This window comes from Oncorhynchus mykiss, chromosome 12 (genome assembly GCF_013265735.2).
Source record: "Oncorhynchus mykiss isolate Arlee chromosome 12, USDA_OmykA_1.1, whole genome shotgun sequence".
NCBI lineage: Eukaryota > Metazoa > Chordata > Actinopteri > Salmoniformes > Salmonidae > Oncorhynchus > Oncorhynchus mykiss.
The window spans coordinates 84,203,225-84,221,341 of record NC_048576.1 but is presented as its reverse complement, the minus strand read 5'-3'; the positions used below and the strand labels follow the sequence as shown (position 1 = coordinate 84,221,341).

General features: G+C 41.5%; 1 protein-coding gene across 1 annotated transcript; it reads left to right on the top strand.

Moving 5' to 3' along the window:
• The first annotated feature begins 431 nt into the window (after positions 1-431).
• On the top strand, positions 432-17,533 carry LOC110538689 (eukaryotic peptide chain release factor GTP-binding subunit ERF3A). Its single transcript, XM_021625657.2, has 14 exons — positions 432-915; positions 2,841-2,888; positions 9,057-9,305; positions 9,695-9,728; positions 9,876-9,953; positions 10,068-10,248; positions 10,382-10,536; positions 10,836-10,976; positions 12,053-12,146; positions 12,442-12,522; positions 12,771-12,944; positions 13,081-13,170; positions 13,318-13,486; positions 16,590-17,533. Exons 1-14 carry the CDS (start codon positions 723-725, stop codon positions 16,640-16,642), a joined length of 1,740 nt encoding a protein of 579 aa, XP_021481332.1. The 5' UTR covers positions 432-722; the 3' UTR covers positions 16,643-17,533.
• Positions 17,534-18,117: the final 584 nt, after the last annotated feature.

The window sequence follows — 18,117 nt, the reverse complement described above, 5'->3', positions numbered from 1 at the left end:
AACTTGCTTATGTTACCTATGTGAATAGGACTGCAATGCCATTAGATACCCACTGTCGGTCAATAGAGAAGGCCTACACTGTGGAAAGAACTCAGAAACTCACAGATAGGCCTATACAAAAATATCCAATGATCGTTTGTTGCAGATGCACTTCCTAGATTTTTGTGCGAGATGTCAATTTGAGGTAATGAAATTTAAGTTTAAACGGGATACGTGTGTTCTGTAAATAATTATTTTCAGTGTTCAGACTGGCCTTTGAGCGTCTCCTGCAACGTTTGCCGAATCGGAACTAAAAAATGTTCAACCTGCAAGATGGGTCAGCAACGTTGACATAAAAAGTGTGCTTTCCGTGTGTATGGAAATGTAGTTTTCTCGCTTCCTCCATTACGTTCTTCCGAATAACGGCGACACCTGCAATGCACAGCATCTCCCAGTATGCAACTGGGTGTCGCTCCCATCGGTTGGGGAGAGTCAGCAGCACACGAGGACTTGCTGGGAGTGCTGAGTCGAATCTTGCTTTCGCGTGTCCCTTTACCGAGAGAAACCGGCTATTTTATTGCAAGTAAATCGAACACATATTAGACATTAGAGAGGGGAAGTTTGATCAATTTTATAGGGTGACCTCAACAACGGGTTAATAATAGGGGTGGACACTAGCCAGTTCAGCAACTGCGTAACGCAAGTATTTATCCACAGTAGTGAACATCTAGCAAAGACCCACGATGGACCCGAGAGACGCTGCCCCTGATTCCTGGGAACAAGAGGATGATGTTGAGGCCCCGGTCGACGGGAAACTCGATTCCGAATTCGCCGCCCTCAACGTGAATGCCAAGCCGTTTGTCCCCAACATAAATGCCGTCGAATTTGTCCCGTCCTTCTTTCAGAAAGGCCCCTCGGAAGATCCTGATTCCGGTGGTAAGTTCGTGGTCACTCACGTTTGCGTTTGGCTAGATGGTTAGCTAGCTTGTTAACTTGCTAACTTAGTTAGCTAACTAACAAGCTCCACAACACACATGCGTCTACACTTTAGAGACAGTGGCTAGTTAACGTTAACGGCAAGCATGAGTTACCAAATTAACGGTATTTAGCTAGGCTAGTTAGTTAGCAACCGAACGTTAGTTTGTTAGTTAGCTAAGTTACTGTAACGTTAGCTGTATTCGGTAGATGGATTGTTAATGTCTTGTTAGTTTGTAGCTAACTATAGTAACGTTATGTTTCTAGCCACTACTTACTAGCTAGTTGCCGGTTAGCTTGCTTTTAGCCAACTGTCGCCGACAGTGTCTATAGTTACATACGTTAGCTAATATTAACTATGTGAGGTTTTGGACATTCTAGGTTTTAGTTAACTAGGTAAAGTAGCAAACGTTATAATTTTAACAAATGTTAGTTACTGCCATAACTAAGTTAACGTTAGTTGGTCTATCCTATGTCAGTCGTGTGACAATGTGTACCTAACGTTGGTAAGACAAACGGTCCCACATTTGTTTTTACTGTCTACGTGGGCTATGTAGTCAGAAATGTCTAGCTAAGACTTTCTTGGCCAATTGTGCTTTTTTTGGTCTATACCCTTCCCACAATGTAAGTTAGGATTTCAAGATATGTACCCAACTAGATACTGTAGATAGACAACTAGTAAATATTTGAACGGGTACAACCTTGCCCCTTATAAATTGCAAGACATGACAACTTTAGGAACTGGTAACTAGTGTTGACATTATTGGTGTGACGTGGACGATCTTTCTTTACATACATAAGTGGAAGACAAACTTGTGAACAAAGTGTCCCATTTGAGCAGACCAATAAAACAGAAATAACTAGTCAGAGCCATTCATAGATGTTACTCTTTTACGTTTTGATGTAATGAAAATGAGCTGTGGCATGTTTTGGTCAGTCAAATTTGGTCTGCCAAATCGAATATGGAGAGGAACATGTAAGGTGCTTTGTCTTGAAACATAAATGACCATCCTTTCTAGAAAAGCTCTTAGATCGTGGTGGTTATGCATGATCAATTAGGCAATACTAACTTGTAAGTCATGAGGGGATTCAAATCTAGCTATTTTCCCAGTCTGATTTTTGACCTGCGGCTGTTTTCTTATCCTTTCACCTCAGCTTACCTGTTAACCTGCTGAAAACGCCTGTACAGGCTTTCTGCTGTTGATGGACATCACCAATGTGTGTTTATACTAAAGATATTCAACCGCTCTTTAGGAAAATGGCAGTCCAGTAAAAGTATAGTAAACATCAAGCTGTTGGTGGGTTAACCTCTTCCGGTGGAGTGTTGTTGCGTATAGATGGGTTAGCTGACAATGTCACAAGTGGTTGACGCTTCAATGGCGCAGAAGTCAGATGTTGTGATTCTGGATGGCCAGATGGCTACCAACAATGACAAGAAACTGCCATGTGGGGAATCGTGACTACTGTCAGCCAGTTTCAGCTTGTTCTTGAGACCATGTCTTGTGTTAAGGTGTTTTAACTGATTCCATGTTAACTGAAATTTGCTAGCTAACCAAGAACTGTAACAATGTATGTGAGATCACAAGTGCTGATTGAAGAACATTGAAGAAATATAGTTTACATGTTGTCAACAATCTAAGCCAACCCGTATGTTTTGCCCCATAGTTGCGCAGGCTTTGGTTGTTGCAAAACAACCAACCTGTCTATAGTACATATCGCAAACCAGTTTACTGGGGGAACTGGTGTTGCAGTTTGTTGGCCTCATAAGAACTGAAGAGCGCTGGTTGGTAGATTTCACACCAATCCCACCTTACATTTTATTTGATGAAAAATGTCTGATGAAAGAAGTATTAATGTGAATACGCTCTACCTCTTTCTTTTTTTAGCTGACGTTGAACCAGTTGTTGCCACCATGGAGGTCGCAGAAACTGCAGGTATGTATACGTGTGTGTTTTAAACCTGTGGTCATTTTGCTCTGTTCAGCATTATCCATGAATAGCTTAGCTAGCCTCACAATCTATGGGTCTGGCCTCTAACAAAGACCTCCGTAAATCCTGTCAACCCACTGTTCAATGTCCACCAAGCAACGGTCACTGGTATGAATCACTAATTGATGCTTGTGGGCCTCGGTCTTCTCAATTAGTAGTCACACAGTTCTGACATCTAGTACAGCTTCTAGAACATATTTTTGTGCACATTCATTGTTGGACACCGATTTGGCCGTTTTTTGTCTTTTTCTACACCTTTATTTAACTAGGCAAGTCAGTTAAGAACACATTCTTATTTTCAATGACGGCCTAGGAACGGTGGGTTAACTGCCTCGTTCAGGGGCAGAACGACAGATTTTCACATTGTCAGCTCGGGGGATCCAATCTTGCAACCTTAGTTAATTAGTCCAACTCTATAACCACCTGCCTCTCGTTGCACTCCATGAGGAGACTGTCTGTTACGCGAATGCAGTAAGCCAAGGTAAGTTGCTAGCTAGCATTAAACTTATCTTATAAAAAACAATCAATCAATCATAATCACTAGTTAACTACACATGGTCGATGATATTACTAGTTTATCTAGTGTGTCCTGCGTTGCATATAATCTGACTGAGCATACAAGTATCTGACTGAGCGGTGGTAGGCAGCAGCAGGCTTGTAACCATTCATTCAAACAGCACTTTCGTGAGTTTTGCCAGCAGCTCTTCGTTGTGCGTCAAGCATTGCGCTGTTTATGACTTCAAGCCTATCAACTCCCCAAGATGAGGCTGGTGTAACCAAAGTGAAATGGCTAGCTAGTTAGCGGGGTGTGCGCTAATAGTGTTTCAAACGTCACTCGCTCTGCATGGGTAACGCTGCTTCGAGGGTGGCTGTTGTCGTTGTGTTCCTGGTTCGAGCCCAGGTAGTAGCAAGGAGAGGGACGGAAGCTATACTGTTACACTGGCAATTCTAAAGTGCCTATAAGAACATCCAATAGTCAAAGGTTCATGAAATACAAATGGTATAGAGGGAAATAGTCCTATAATTCCTATAATAACTACAACCTAAAACTTATTACCTGGGAATATTGAAGACTCATGTTAAAAGGAACCACCAGCTTTCATATGTTTTCATGTTCTGAGCAATGAACTTAAACGTTAGCTTTCTAACATGGCACATATTGCACTTTTACTTTGTTCTCCAACACTTTGTTTTTGCATTATTTAAACCAAATTGAACATGTTTCATTATTTATTTGAGGCTAAATTGATTTTATTGATGTATTATATGAAGTTAAAATAAGTGTTCATTCAGTATTGTTGTGATGGTCATTATTATAAATAAATAATAATAATTGATCGGTATCTGCTTTTTTGGTCCTCCAAAAATCGGTATCAGCGTTGAAAAATCATAATCGGTCGACCTCTACTACAGACTCGAGTCACACATGCGCATTTGTCTTTGTAAGAAAACCGCATAGGCCTACACAATGTCTGAGTCATGTTTACATATTGATTTTACACACATTTGCACTTTTATTTTAGTGATGATTGGGTAGTCGTGTGTTTTTCATTTAAGAAAATACAAAGTGTTGGTATTCCTGATTGTTCTCTCATCAGGTATTATGACTCATGATCATATATGGAATTGGTAACTGTTGGCATTTCATTTTCCGCTTTACCGAACCGTGACCCCAAAACTGCAACACCCACCTAACTGGGTTTGGTGAACCGTTGCAGCCCTTGGCAACAGCGATTTTAATATGCAAACGTTGGCTATTGGGAGGCAGAGTTCTTTATCGGTAATTATGTCGGCATATATCGAAAGATTTCATCACAAAACTCTGAACGTTTTGCGGCAATGCAAAGTGCAGACAACGTCTTGTGCTACAGCAATATGTTACAACAGACAGAGCTTTCATATATATTTTTGGAATGTTCGTTTCAATCAGCTTTCCAGAACTGAGGCAGAGAGACGAGCTACATGTCAATCAAATTGGTTGAGGGTTCAGTAAAGTGTGAGTAAAGCATAGTTTATTTCACTTTTGTATATTATCTACTTCACTTGCTTTGGCAATGTTAACATGTTTCCCATGCCAATAAAGCCCCTTGAATTGAGTAAAGAGAGACTTGAATGTGCGTGTGTGTGTGAAATAAAATGCGCAGAACATGATTCGGCTCATTCGTTTTGAGAAGTTAGGGGCGGGGTGGAAACTCTGTATTTGTAGCCTCTGCCTATTTCATTTTCCACTTTACCCAAAAGCGTGCACTTAACCTTATGGTGAAGTATAATTAAAGTTTTACTGATGAAACATCTGCATACCAACCATTTGATCACAATCAGTTTCATGGGGATTTTCATTTAGATCTCGAGTTCTACAGTTTGGAAGTAGCCTGCAGTTGTCTAAAATGATGAACAGTAACCAGGTTTCCATCCATTTTTTATTATTAATGTGAGTAAGTACGTCGGTTAAATGTAGTGACAGGCCTGATGGGAGTAAAAAATGTAGGGAACTTTCAAAATATCGACAGACTAACTACGCTAGACAATGTGGGATCTTTTTGTTGGTTTAACTGAATTATATGAAATGTCGTGTGTGCAAATATTGATATAATAACCATCGTAAAGTTGGAGTCAGTTGATGACATGTTTGGTCCTCCCACTACGACTCGTTGGGAAAGCATGCGGTTTCGGCCTATTAGACTACAGATTAAATAAGTTCTGAACTTCACAGGGTGGTGAAAGTAGAAGGTGATGAGCTTGATGCTCCTTTCCTATAAATATTAAATATTCTGGTGACATGATGATCGATGCTTGGTTGCCGTTTTAACAAATTTAAAATGATCTCGCTTTTTTGTCTAAATAATAATATCAGGTAGGCTATATGTGCTCTTTAGCCAAAAGCATGCAGATAGCGCTGTTGGCTAGGGCGCTCGTGCCAATTCCATAACGCAGGTTTTTGTGTGAGAAACCCATCAGTTGAAAATGTGAAGGAAACCCATTTAACTTGTACCGCAAAGGGTATTTTTATGTGCACGGTCATCACGCACAGCCTTATAGCAAGAGGTACATTTGATGGAAATGTATCTCTGGTGGGGAAATGTGCATGTTGGTTTTTATACAGATTTGAGAATGTTAGAGTGAACCTGTGGCCACTTGGATGGTAATCGAGCCAGTGAGTGAAGTTTGGGGCAGATGGTGTTAAGAAGCTGTAGCATAGCCTACCTGTGTGTTTAGTTTAAATCAAAGCACTTATTTTGAGTTTTGGACAAGAGTAACATTATACTAGTTATTATATTATGTAGAAGACTATCATTATGTGATCTAGCAGACATTGAAATCGCTTTGATCTAACTTTATTGAATGAGCACCATTCGTCTGAGTAGAGCAGAGACCTTTCGCTGTTGGGAAGAGGGGTCCAGAATGATCCCCAGCCACTCCATTCAATTAGTCTGACTTTTCCTGTGACTGGCAAAATGACTTCAGCCTTCCTTACTGTTGAGGTCTTACATTTACATTAGGCTAAAAGTTGTGAATGTGCAGGTTGGAAGAAAGGCTTGCCAAACATGTCCAGGGCCAGGCTGCCTTGGAGCACTCACTGACCTCTAACCCATATTCTACTGCAAGTGTTTCCTGGTCCTGGGGACCCAAAGGGGTAGACATTTTAGTTTTTCCCCTAGCATTACACACCTGATTCCACTAATCAACTAATTTAACCTTTGATTAAGTGGAATCAGGTGTGTAGTACCAAGTTAACTAAATGTGCAACCCTTTGGGTCCTCGGGACCAGGATTAAATACTACGGATTCCACTGTCTCATAGTTGGAATGATGAGCCATGCTCTCCAAGTGTCAGCATGGTCTGTCATCACTACTACGGTCTTTAAAGCCCGTAGGGTGCTGAATGATTACACTATTTCAGATGTTAAATGGCTTTTTCTAGAAATCAAAGAAGGAAAATTGTATCAATGTTATTGGAATGAACTCTGACCTTATTTGGCATTTTGTAGTTTTAGCTGTAAAATCTTGTCAAAACTGATGCCAGAAGTTTAGCTGTAGTTAACCATTAACAAGCTTCGTAGAACAATACCCTCATGGCTAATTAATATGCTCTAACTGTACTAGAGGTTGACCGATTATGATTTTTCAATGCCGATACTGATTACCGAGGACAAAAAAAAGACGATACAGATTAATTGGACAATTTTTAAAATGTGTGTGTGTATACACATTTTTGTAATAATGACAATTGCAACAATACTGAATGAACACTTTTATTTTAACTTAATATAATACATATGGGCTTTTGGATGGGTGTTCTTAAGGTGATTCCACAGGTTGGTGGTATTTTTTTGGTTTGGCTGTTGCTGACCCCATGCTTACATCTTTATCACAAATGAGACACCTTGCTTTCCCTGGTGCCAATTCCATGTAATGGTCCCACACTGGTGCTCTGCTTTTCTCTGCCATCTGTAAAACACACACAGCTCTGAAGTGACAATGACACTGAAGAGTCTGCTTAGAAGACAAATACTCTCAACTGTTTGAATACAAATAGAGTTTAAGTTACCTGTGATGAATGTTGAAAACAAACTAATTTCTATATGCAGGAAATCCTATTTTAATAATGGACATGGTAAGAATTGACGACCAAAGTGCGAGTCATAATTCCCATGACACCTTCTAGCAAAATCTGAAAAGAGGTTCCTTCATTTATTCCATAGGATATTTTTAGATTCACTTAAAATAAGGTCTGTGTTTCGTGTAGGTTTACACCACCTTGCCAATTTTATAACTGTGTAGATATCCATAGGACAAGGTAACTCTGATCAATATTGGCTAAATATAAGTGAAGATCTTTTTTGTAGAGTGGATTTATGAAAATATTTTGACAAACGTTACCTTATCCTGGTGAGATTTACACGGGGATCAAAACGCTGAGGCGGTTTAAGCACGAAACACGGACCTTATTTTAAGTAGATCAAGACATTCTCTATGGAAGACATGAATGGTGAAATAACGAAGGAACCCCTTTCATGTTCAGCCGCAAGTTATTACAGGAATTATAACTTGTCGGCTATTTCTCTCTAAACCATGTACCTAAACCATACCTTTGACTATTACGAGCCTACCACCCCTCAGTCAGACTGCTCTATCAAATATCAAATCATAGACTTAACTAATATAAACACACAGAAATACGAGCCTTAGGTCAAATCCGGAAACTCACCTCGAAAACAAAACGTTTATTCCGTTCCGTATTGTATCTAACGGGTGGCATCCATGAGTCTAAATATTCCTGTTAGATTGCACAACCTTCAATGTAATGTCATAATTATGTACAATTCTGGCAATTTAGTTCGCAAAGTGCCAGGCGGCCCAAACTGTTGCATATACCCTGACACAATTTCACCTTTATAATATTGCCTGCTAACCTGGATTTCTTTTAGCTAAATATTCAGGTTTAAAAAATATATACTTGTGTATTGATTTTAGGAAAGGCATTGATGTTCATGGTTAGGTACACATTGGAGCAACGACAGCCATTGATGGTTTTTTATAAGATAAGTTTAATGCTAGGTAGGAACTTACCATGGCTTACTGCATTCGCATAACAGGCAGGCTCCTCGTGAGGTAGGTGGTTCGTGTTGGACTAGTTAACTGTAAGGTTGCGAGAATGGATCCCCGAGCTGACATGTTAATCTGTCGTTCTGCCTCGTTCATAGGCCGTCATTGAAAATAAGAATGTGTTCTTAACTGACTTGCCTAGTTAAATATAGGTGTAAAAAAAAAAAAAAAAAATACAGATTTCTGATTGTTATGAAAACTTGAAATCAGCCTTAATTAATCGGTCGACTTCTAAACTGTACTGTATGAGTACTCTACATCATTGCCAGCCTGTAGTGTAGCCCTAGTTAGATTTTCTCCTTTGAATATGAAAGGTTATGGCAAACTAATTACATGTATTTTATCTAAACTAAAACATTTGTGGAGAAACTTATTTTTTACCAAATTCTTAGCTACGGTGGTAGCTGTTTTCACATCAGACCTGAGACCAGAGGAATCTATTTTCAAACTCATATCATGATTATTTTTTCCACACCACCAATGCTCTGTTCGGTTTGTCCCTGGTCAGCCCCGGTGGAGAATGGTGACTCTGAAATGACCACAGAGGAGACATGGGACCTGAAAGGGGTGGAGCCCAATGAGGAAGAACCAGGAGGAGGGCCAGGTGGCGACGGGGGACCAATAGTTGTTGAGGAGATTCTGGAGGAGGAAGTCCTAGAGGAGGAGGAAGACGTGCCAATCATACCTAAAGTGGTCGCCCTCCCACCAGACGCGCCCAAGAAGGAACATGTGAACGTGGTGTTCATCGGTCATGTTGGTGAGTGGGGGCACATCTGCTTCTTTCTTCCTCTTTTTCATGGCTATTGCAGTGGTTTCACATACTATCACTTAGGTGTGTGGGTCATCTCGGTGTTGCTCTGTTATTTCTTGGGGTTTCATTTGGTCCAATAAAACATGTTTATTGGCAGCCCTATATAACATCCATGGTGTATAGTTGTCACTGTCACACCTGGATTGCTGATTGGGGGGTCTGTCAAAGAAACACATCTAGGGGAAACAATGCTATTGCCTTAATAGGAAACAGTGGGAAACCAGGCAATGTTTTGTATTCATTTTTCATTTAATCAGCCCTGTTACAAGGCTAGACAGCACAGGCCATTTTGTATCTGCTCTCACCACTCCCTGTTGTCCCTCATCTCTCCCTAGATGCTGGCAAGTCTACCATTGGAGGACAAATCATGTGAGTATCTCTTTCTGTTGTGGTTATGATTCATTCAGTCCAATGGGGCTTTTAACACCTGTTGCATTTCTCACCACCCTTCCACTCTTTGCTCCTTCCCCCTCTCTCTTCATCACTCCCTCTGGTTATCCCCTTCCTCACTGGTAGGTATTTAACAGGCATGGTAGAGAAGAGAACTCTGGAGAAGTATGAAAGAGAAGCCAAGGAGAAGAACAGGGAAACCTGGTGAGTTACACTCTGCGTTTTACCAGGGTCTACTGCAAAAAGTATATGAAATGGCATGACTAAAGCCTGTCAGTATGACAAGGGTTTAACCCCCTCCCTTCCTCTGTCTGCCAGGTACCTCTCCTGGGCTCTGGACACTAACCAGGAGGAGCGAGACAAGGGGAAGACTGTGGAGGTGGGCAGAGCGTACTTTGAAACTGAGAAAAAGCACTTTACCATCCTGGATGCGCCAGGCCACAAAAGCTTTGTGCCCAATATGATCGGAGGAGCGTCGCAAGCTGACCTGGCTGTGCTGGTGAGTCCATGGTGTCATGCTTCTGTTTTTCAAGGTGTGTTTGTTTACTTGATTGTAAATACATTGTTTTGAAATCTACACAGCAATGTCATGGTTCCTTGAAAGATTTTCAATGTGTATTTCTCCTGCCTAGGTGATCTCAGCCAGGAAGGGAGAGTTTGAGACGGGCTTTGAGAAGGGTGGACAGACACGGGAGCACGCCATGTTGGCCAAAACGGCAGGGGTGAAGCATCTGATCATCCTCGTCAACAAAATGGATGACCCCACAGTGAACTGGAGCCTAGAGAGGTGCGCATTTACCACTTAGAGCACATAAATCACACCAGGCTACGGGAAATTGGTAGTCACGAGTGCGTCCTCCAGTTTACATCAACAAGAAAACACCCATTACAGAGAAGATGATGTGGTTATGGTAAAAGCCTAGGGTGGAACCCTTTGTTGATGTAGGGTCTTTGTAGAACCTTAACGGAAATCATGCATACATTGACATCATTACAAGATTTACTCGAGAGTTTAACATTTATTCTCATGTATCTGAAATCCAGCTCAAGCCACAATTTATTTTTTTGTTTAACCTGAAACCTCAGGTACGAAGAATGCAAGGAAAAACTAGTGCCATTTTTGAAGAAGGTTGGCTTCAACCCGAAGAAAGACATTCACTTCATGCCCTGCTCTGGCCTCACAGGAGCCAACCTCAAGGAGCCTGTTGAGTCGTGCACTTGGTATACGTGAGTATCACCAGCTTTTACACTGCTGTTCATGGACTGTGTTCATTAGGTACGAAACGGAAGAAAACAGTCCAAAATGGAGAGGTACTATCTGTTCTTATCCAGTAAGAAACGCTCCTTTACTTTACGGAAAAAGCAAACCATGCAATAATCTGAGTACAGCGTTCAGACAACAAAGCAGCCAAAAAGATATCTGCCATATTGGGTAGTCAACATTAGTCAGAAATAGCATTATAAATATTCACTTACCTTTGATCTTCATCAGAATGCACTCCCAGGAATCCCAGTTCCACAAATGTTTGATTTGTTCGATAAAGTTCATAATTTATGTCCAAATAGCTTCTTTTGTTAGCGCGTTTGGTAAACAAATCCAAGTGCATGCAGGTCCAGCCGAACGTCGGATGAAAAGTAAAAAATATTATATTACAGGTCGAAGGAACATGTCAAACTAAGTATAGAATCAATCTTTAGGATGTTTTTATCATAAATCTTCAATAATCTTCCAACCGGAGAATTCCTATGTCTGCAGAAAAGCAATGGAACGAGAGCTAACTCTCTCGTAACGGTCCGTCACGAGCCTGTGGCACTCTGCCAGACACCTGGTGCATTCCCCTCTCATTCGGCCCCACTTCACAGTAGAAGGCTCAAACAAAGTTCTAAAGACTGTTGACATCTAGTGGAAGCCTTAGGAAGTGCACCATAACCAATATCCCACTGTATCTACAATAGGGGCTGAGTTAAACTACAAGCCTCAGATTTCCCACTTCCTGGTTGGATTTTTCTCTGTGTTTCGCCTGCCATATGAGTTCTGTTATACTCGCAGCCATCATTCAAACAGTTTTAGAAACTTCAGTGTTTTCTATCCAATACTACTAATAATATGCATATATTAGCATCTGGGACAGAGTAGCAGGCAGTTTACTCTGGGCACCTTATTCATCCAAGCTCCTACTGCCCCCCTGTCACCAAAAGTTAACGAAGCCACACGAAAGGTACTATAACGTTCCAGTGTGAATGGATTGAGTATTCTTCTGACGCTACTGTCCTGACCTGTTTATCTCCTCTCTGTCTTCCAGAGGGTTACCATTCATTCCACATCTGGACAGTTTGCCAAACTTAAACAGAGCGAGCGACGGACCAGTCAGATTACCCATCGTAGACAAATACAAGGTGAAGACGACCACATTATGAAACCTTTTTTATTCTACTGCCATTAATATGGCAACCAACCCATTATATTTAAATGTTTATTTAGATACGGTTGTCCTTTACATGACAGTATTTTAATGGCATTCGTACTGCCCACATCAGCAGCTACATTGTACATGTAACATCCTATTTCCTGGTAATAAAAAGCCTATTAAACCACACTAGTTTTTAACCCTCTCACACAACTGTAGAATACCTTTTTCTGACTTGAGTTACTTAATCTGGCCTCGTTCTACTGTTGTTCCCCACCCTATAGGACATGGGTACTGTCATCCTGGGGAAACTGGAGTCGGGGTCCATCAGTAAAGCACAGCAGCTTGTCATGATGCCAAACAGGGTAAGACATTCTCCAGCAGTCTGCCATGAAACATCCAACGCCCATCAGAGCATTAGAGCTATAGCTAATCCTAGGTAATGGGGTGGCAAGTATCTTAAGCCAGAGTTGTTTAGTCATAGGTATTTTTGTCTGTGCCACACGGTATCGCCCTCTTGGTTTTTTTTTTCATAAAGGTGTTCGCTCCATCTCTTATTATGAACGTGTGTTAATGGCTACGTGTCCCTTCCTCCTTCCATCCCTCCCTGTAGCACACAGTGGAGGTGTTGAGCCTGCTGAGTGATGATGTGGAGACAGACGATGCTTCTCCTGGAGAGAACCTGAAGCTGAGACTGAAGGGCATAGAGGAGGAGGAGATCCTGCCAGGCTTCATCCTCTGTAACGCTGAGAACCTCTGCCACTCTGGACGCACCTTTGACGCCCAGGTACGCCAGTCACCATGCCACCACAGATACTAAGGCAGTTGGAGTTGGACCGTAGTCCTGTCTGAATGTCGCCCTAATGGTAAACATATTGGATTTATTGGTGTTTGTTTTTACTCTGTGTTGTGTGTTCTCACAGATTGTCATCATTGAACACAAGTCCATTATCTGCCCTGGTTACAATGCTGTCCTCCACATCCACACCTGCATCGAAGAAGTGCAAATTACGGTAAAGATACTGTCATAATGCCATAACCTTCAAAAGGAACCATCTTCATTTTAAATCTGCAATGTATTCCCTTTGAGCTGCACCTGACAAATAGTGTTGTAAAGACCTGCCAGTATAGTTACTGTGATGGTTCCGCTCCACATCTAGGCCTTAATCTGTCTGGTAGACAAGAAGTCGGGAGAGAAAAGTAAGACGCGACCGCGCTTTGTGAAACAGGACCAGGTGTGCATTGCCCGTCTGCGCACCGCCGGAACCATCTGCCTTGAAACCTTCAAAGACTTCCCCCAGATGGGACGGTTCACCCTACGGGATGAAGGTACGGGGTCTGCTATCACTGGGGCTGTTAGTCGGCGGCAGGTAGCCTAGCGTTGAGCCCGTAAAGGAAAGGTCTCTCGGTCGAATCCCCAAGCTGACTACTTGAAAAATGGCAATTTGAGTAACCCTGATTACTTATGTAATTTGCTCTGGATAAGAGCGTCTGTTGAATGATGAAAGTATATATGTAAAATGTTAGTAGTCCCTAAATGGCCATGCTGGAAGGAACAATGGTTTAAATGTATTCCAAACTGAAACAAAGGTTAAAGTAGTGCTGGGTGATATACCGTATTTTATGATATACCGGTGTTGATGCAGGGACCGACCGGTTTGGGTTTTTCTTTACCTTCTATACCGGTATTTGAATGTTTGGTTTGTTAAATGTGATACGTCATGTGTAATGTCATTTTATTTTTAACATTTATTTTTCTCCCCAATTTCGTGGTATCCAATTGTTGTAGTAGCTATTATCTTGTCTCATTGCTACAACTCCCGTACGGGCTCGGGAGAGACGAAGGTTGAATGTCATGCGTCGTCCGATACACAACCCAACCAGCTTCTTAACACAGCACGCATCCAACCCGGAAACCAGCCGCACCAATGTGTCGGAGGCTACACCGTGCACCTGGCAACCTTGGCTAGCGCGCACTGCGCCCGGCCCGCCACAGGAGTCGCTGGTGCGCGATGAGACAATGAGATCCCTACCGACCAATCCCTCCCTAACCCGGACGACGCTAGGCCAATTGTGCGTCGCCCCACGGACCTCCCGGTCGCGGCCGGTTACGACAGAGCCTGGGCGCGAACCCAGGGACTCTGATGGCACACCCTGTAATGTAATGCCTGTAATGTAATTTTTTACAAGTCACTTCACTACTTGTCATCTCTCTCCGCTCTTTCTCTCCTTGCCACTTTCCACACAGACCTAGCCACGCCCCCTGTCACTCAAGGAGCGTATTTGATGTTCCTCAACCACTAGACACTTGCGTTGAGTCTGCATGGTCAATGCAACACATGCAACAATGTTGATGACAACGATGCTGTTTTCACTTTGATTCTTAATATAAATCCACTAGCGTTCTATAATGACACTATTCGTTTGTTTCTTACATCAGCAAACAGCTAGTTTGTCTTTTCGTAGCAAGTTGACCCTAAATCTTGTGAGACACTAATTGTTAGCCGCTAATGCCAATAGCTAGCTAATAAATGTACTGAGTAAGAGCAAACGTAGCTAGCTAATACAGCCTGATAATACCAGCGCTGGTGTAGACCAAAATCAGCATGTTTGTGCAACAGTATCTTCTAAATCAAAGAGGAATATGCAAAGCAGGAATATGTTAGCTACATGAAGTAGTTAAGAGAGAACATGCAATGTAGCCAAAGCTTATAGGGTTCCCTAGGAAACACGTATCAACACTTTAGTTCCTTCCCTGTCACAATAACTCCTCCCTGGCATTTTAATTTGTCGTCATCTCAAACACTGTATTCAAAGTGCCCACTATTATATTCTAACTATAGAATTAGAATAGTCATTATGTTTCCATGATTCAAACAGTTTTACTCAATTAATTCACAGGTCAAGTCGCAATTGCAACATTTGGTTAAAAATAAGTCCTTGATTAATTTCCCATATCGTGCAGCCCTACATGGCAGTATGGAAATTCTCAATTGAGCAGTGGTGTAAAAATACTTTCAAGTACTACTTAATCTGTTTTTTTTTGGTAATCTGTACTTTATTTTTTATTTTTGACAACTTTTAAGGTCTTTTAAGGACTTTTTACGCCATACATTTTCCCTGACACCTAAGAGTACTTGTTACATTTTGAATGCTTAGCAGGAGAGGACAATGGTCCAATTCACACACTTGTCAAGAGAACATCCCTGGTCATCCCTACTGCCTCTGATCTGGAGGACTCACTAAACACAAATGCTTTGTTTGTAAATTATTGTTGAGATGCAGAAATGATAAGTGCTGACATTGTTTTGGTTGAATTGAACAGTATAAAACAATCCGACTGGAGAGACTCATGTAAATCACTGAGCATGTATGTGTTGCTACCCTAGGATCACTCACTACTCATAAAGCACCCTAGGATCACTCACTACTCATAAAGCACCCTAGGATCACTCACTACTCATAAAGCACCCTAGGATCACTCACTACTCATAAAGCACCCTAGGATCACTCACTACTCATAAAGCACCCTAGGATCACTCACTACTCATAAAGCACCCTAGGATCACTCACTACTCATGAAGCACCCTGGGATCACTCACTACTCATAAAGCACCCTAGGATCACTCACTACTCATAAAGCACCCTGGGATCACTCACTACTCATAAAGCACCCTGGGATCACTCACTACTCATGAAGCACCCTGGGATCACTCACTACTCATAAAGCACCCTGGGATCACTCACTACTCATAAAGCACCCTAGGATCACTCACTACTCATAAAGCACCCTAGGATCACTCACTACTCATAAAGCACCCTGGGATCACTCACTACTCATAAAGCACCCTGGGATCACTCACTACTCATAAAGCACCCTAGGATCACTCACTACTCATAAAGCACCCTAGGATCACTCACTACTCATAAAGCACCCTAGGATCACTCACTACTCATAAAGCACCCTAGGATCACTCACTACTCATAAAGCACCCTAGGATCACTCACTACTCATAAAGCACCCTGGGATCACTCACTACTCATAAAGCACCCTGGGATCACTCACTACTCATAAAGCACCCTGGGATCACTCACTACTCATAAAGCAAATGTACAACTTTACTATTTTCAAAACTAAAAAGTAATTTATTTATTTAAATACAGTGATAGAATATTTTGGTCATATTGGCCAGCTCTAGATTAGTCTGTTCGCTGTTGAGTTGCATTCGTGGTGAAAAGTACTGTTGGTTGGGGAGTGGGGTAGAGGGGATGGGTCATTCATTGGGGTCCTAAAGAGGGAGAAAGTGTTGGAGGGGGTCGGAGAGTGGAGGGCCTCCACTTATGACATTTTGATTTTAATTTAAAAATAGCCCATTTGGACATGAGTAGACAGGGGCTTTGCTGTTAACCTATGTCTCTGTCCTGTCCCCAGGTAAGACCATTGCCATTGGTAAGGTGTTGAAGCTCGTTGCTGAGAGGGACTGAAGCGGTTGCATGGGAGTCCCCGGTCATAGTCCGGCACCATGGTGGGGTGAAGAGTGGGGTCAGGGGTCATCGATGGGAACACAGGCGGCGGTGACGGCAACTCTGCTCGCGGCCCTACTATCTTCTCTCCCCCCCTTGACCTATCGATGATCAGCTTAAAAAACTTATCTGATAAAGAAAGCTGTTTTTAAGCAAATGAAAAACGAGATCAAGTACACACGAGTCAGCTTTCTCATATTGAGAGCTCAGCTATGCCATTTTGGGGTTAGGCCCTGCCCCCAAACCCATTCCCTCACACCCCTACTCTGGTCTACTCATGACCATAAAACACAATTGTTTTCTCTTCGTTTTTTATTTTTATTTTTTCTTCTTTCATTGAACATTTTAAAATGGCAGCAGTTATATCTGTAACCAGACAAGGACCAGGATTTGCTTGTAATACAGAAAAATATATTATTTACAAAAAAAAAGATGTTTGAGAATTTAACAAGTTGAAACCAAAATGTTATTATCTTGGTTGTATAAAGGGTTGAAAATATCCACTAACTTCCCAAAATTCCGAATCAGGGGGGAATAGGCAGGAAATCCAGAATCCTCCAGCCAGGATTTCTGGAAAACCTGGGAATTTTGTGAAAATTAATGAATTTTTGCAACCCTAGTTGTACATGTCTCCCATTGCTTTTACCCACTTTTGGTTTCTCTTATATGGCGTTCTGGCAGTGTGCTTGAGCGCCTTCACATGTTATTAAAGCAAACTACTATGACAATAAAAAATTGGAGAAGTGCTAGTTCTTTATTTGTGCTGTTTCACAGAAGTGTTTAACCATAGAGGAAATATATAATTAAGTTCACATGAAATTTCTAATTTTATCTTTATCATGTATACCATTTTTTTTTTGTATCTTTACCCTGTGAGAAAGATGTAATTTAGTAGAGCTGTTTCCTGGCACAAGTGTGTTCAAGCAGTCCTTTTCAAAGCCTAAAATACTTAATTTTAACCCATACAGAATGTACCCTACAGCTGGATATTTGCCTGTGTGTAATGTTGACCACTTGTGTACCTTTTGGACTCTACTAAATTACATGACCAGTAGGTGGCGCCTCTCTTCTGTCTTTAGAGTTTTACTCTAATGGATATTGTTTTAATCACAGATCAATGTAATAAATCAAACATTACTTGTGTATGGATAATTAGGTTAGAGTAAATACAACTGACATCTGGACCCAATTAGAATGTCTAATACTCTCCCACACCATAAATGACCCATTCTCCATAAGCATCATGCCCTTTTCAAACTTAAATTCTATCAATTTGTAACATTCAAATGTACAATATTCAATTGATTTTATTTGTAGAATTTGGCCATCAGGCCCCATCAAAAAAAGTCATGATGGCATGCCCTTGCCATAGCCCTTCCATCTGACGTCTTAGAATAATTTTCTGTTCCATTTTCCCATAATACATAGCCTAAAAT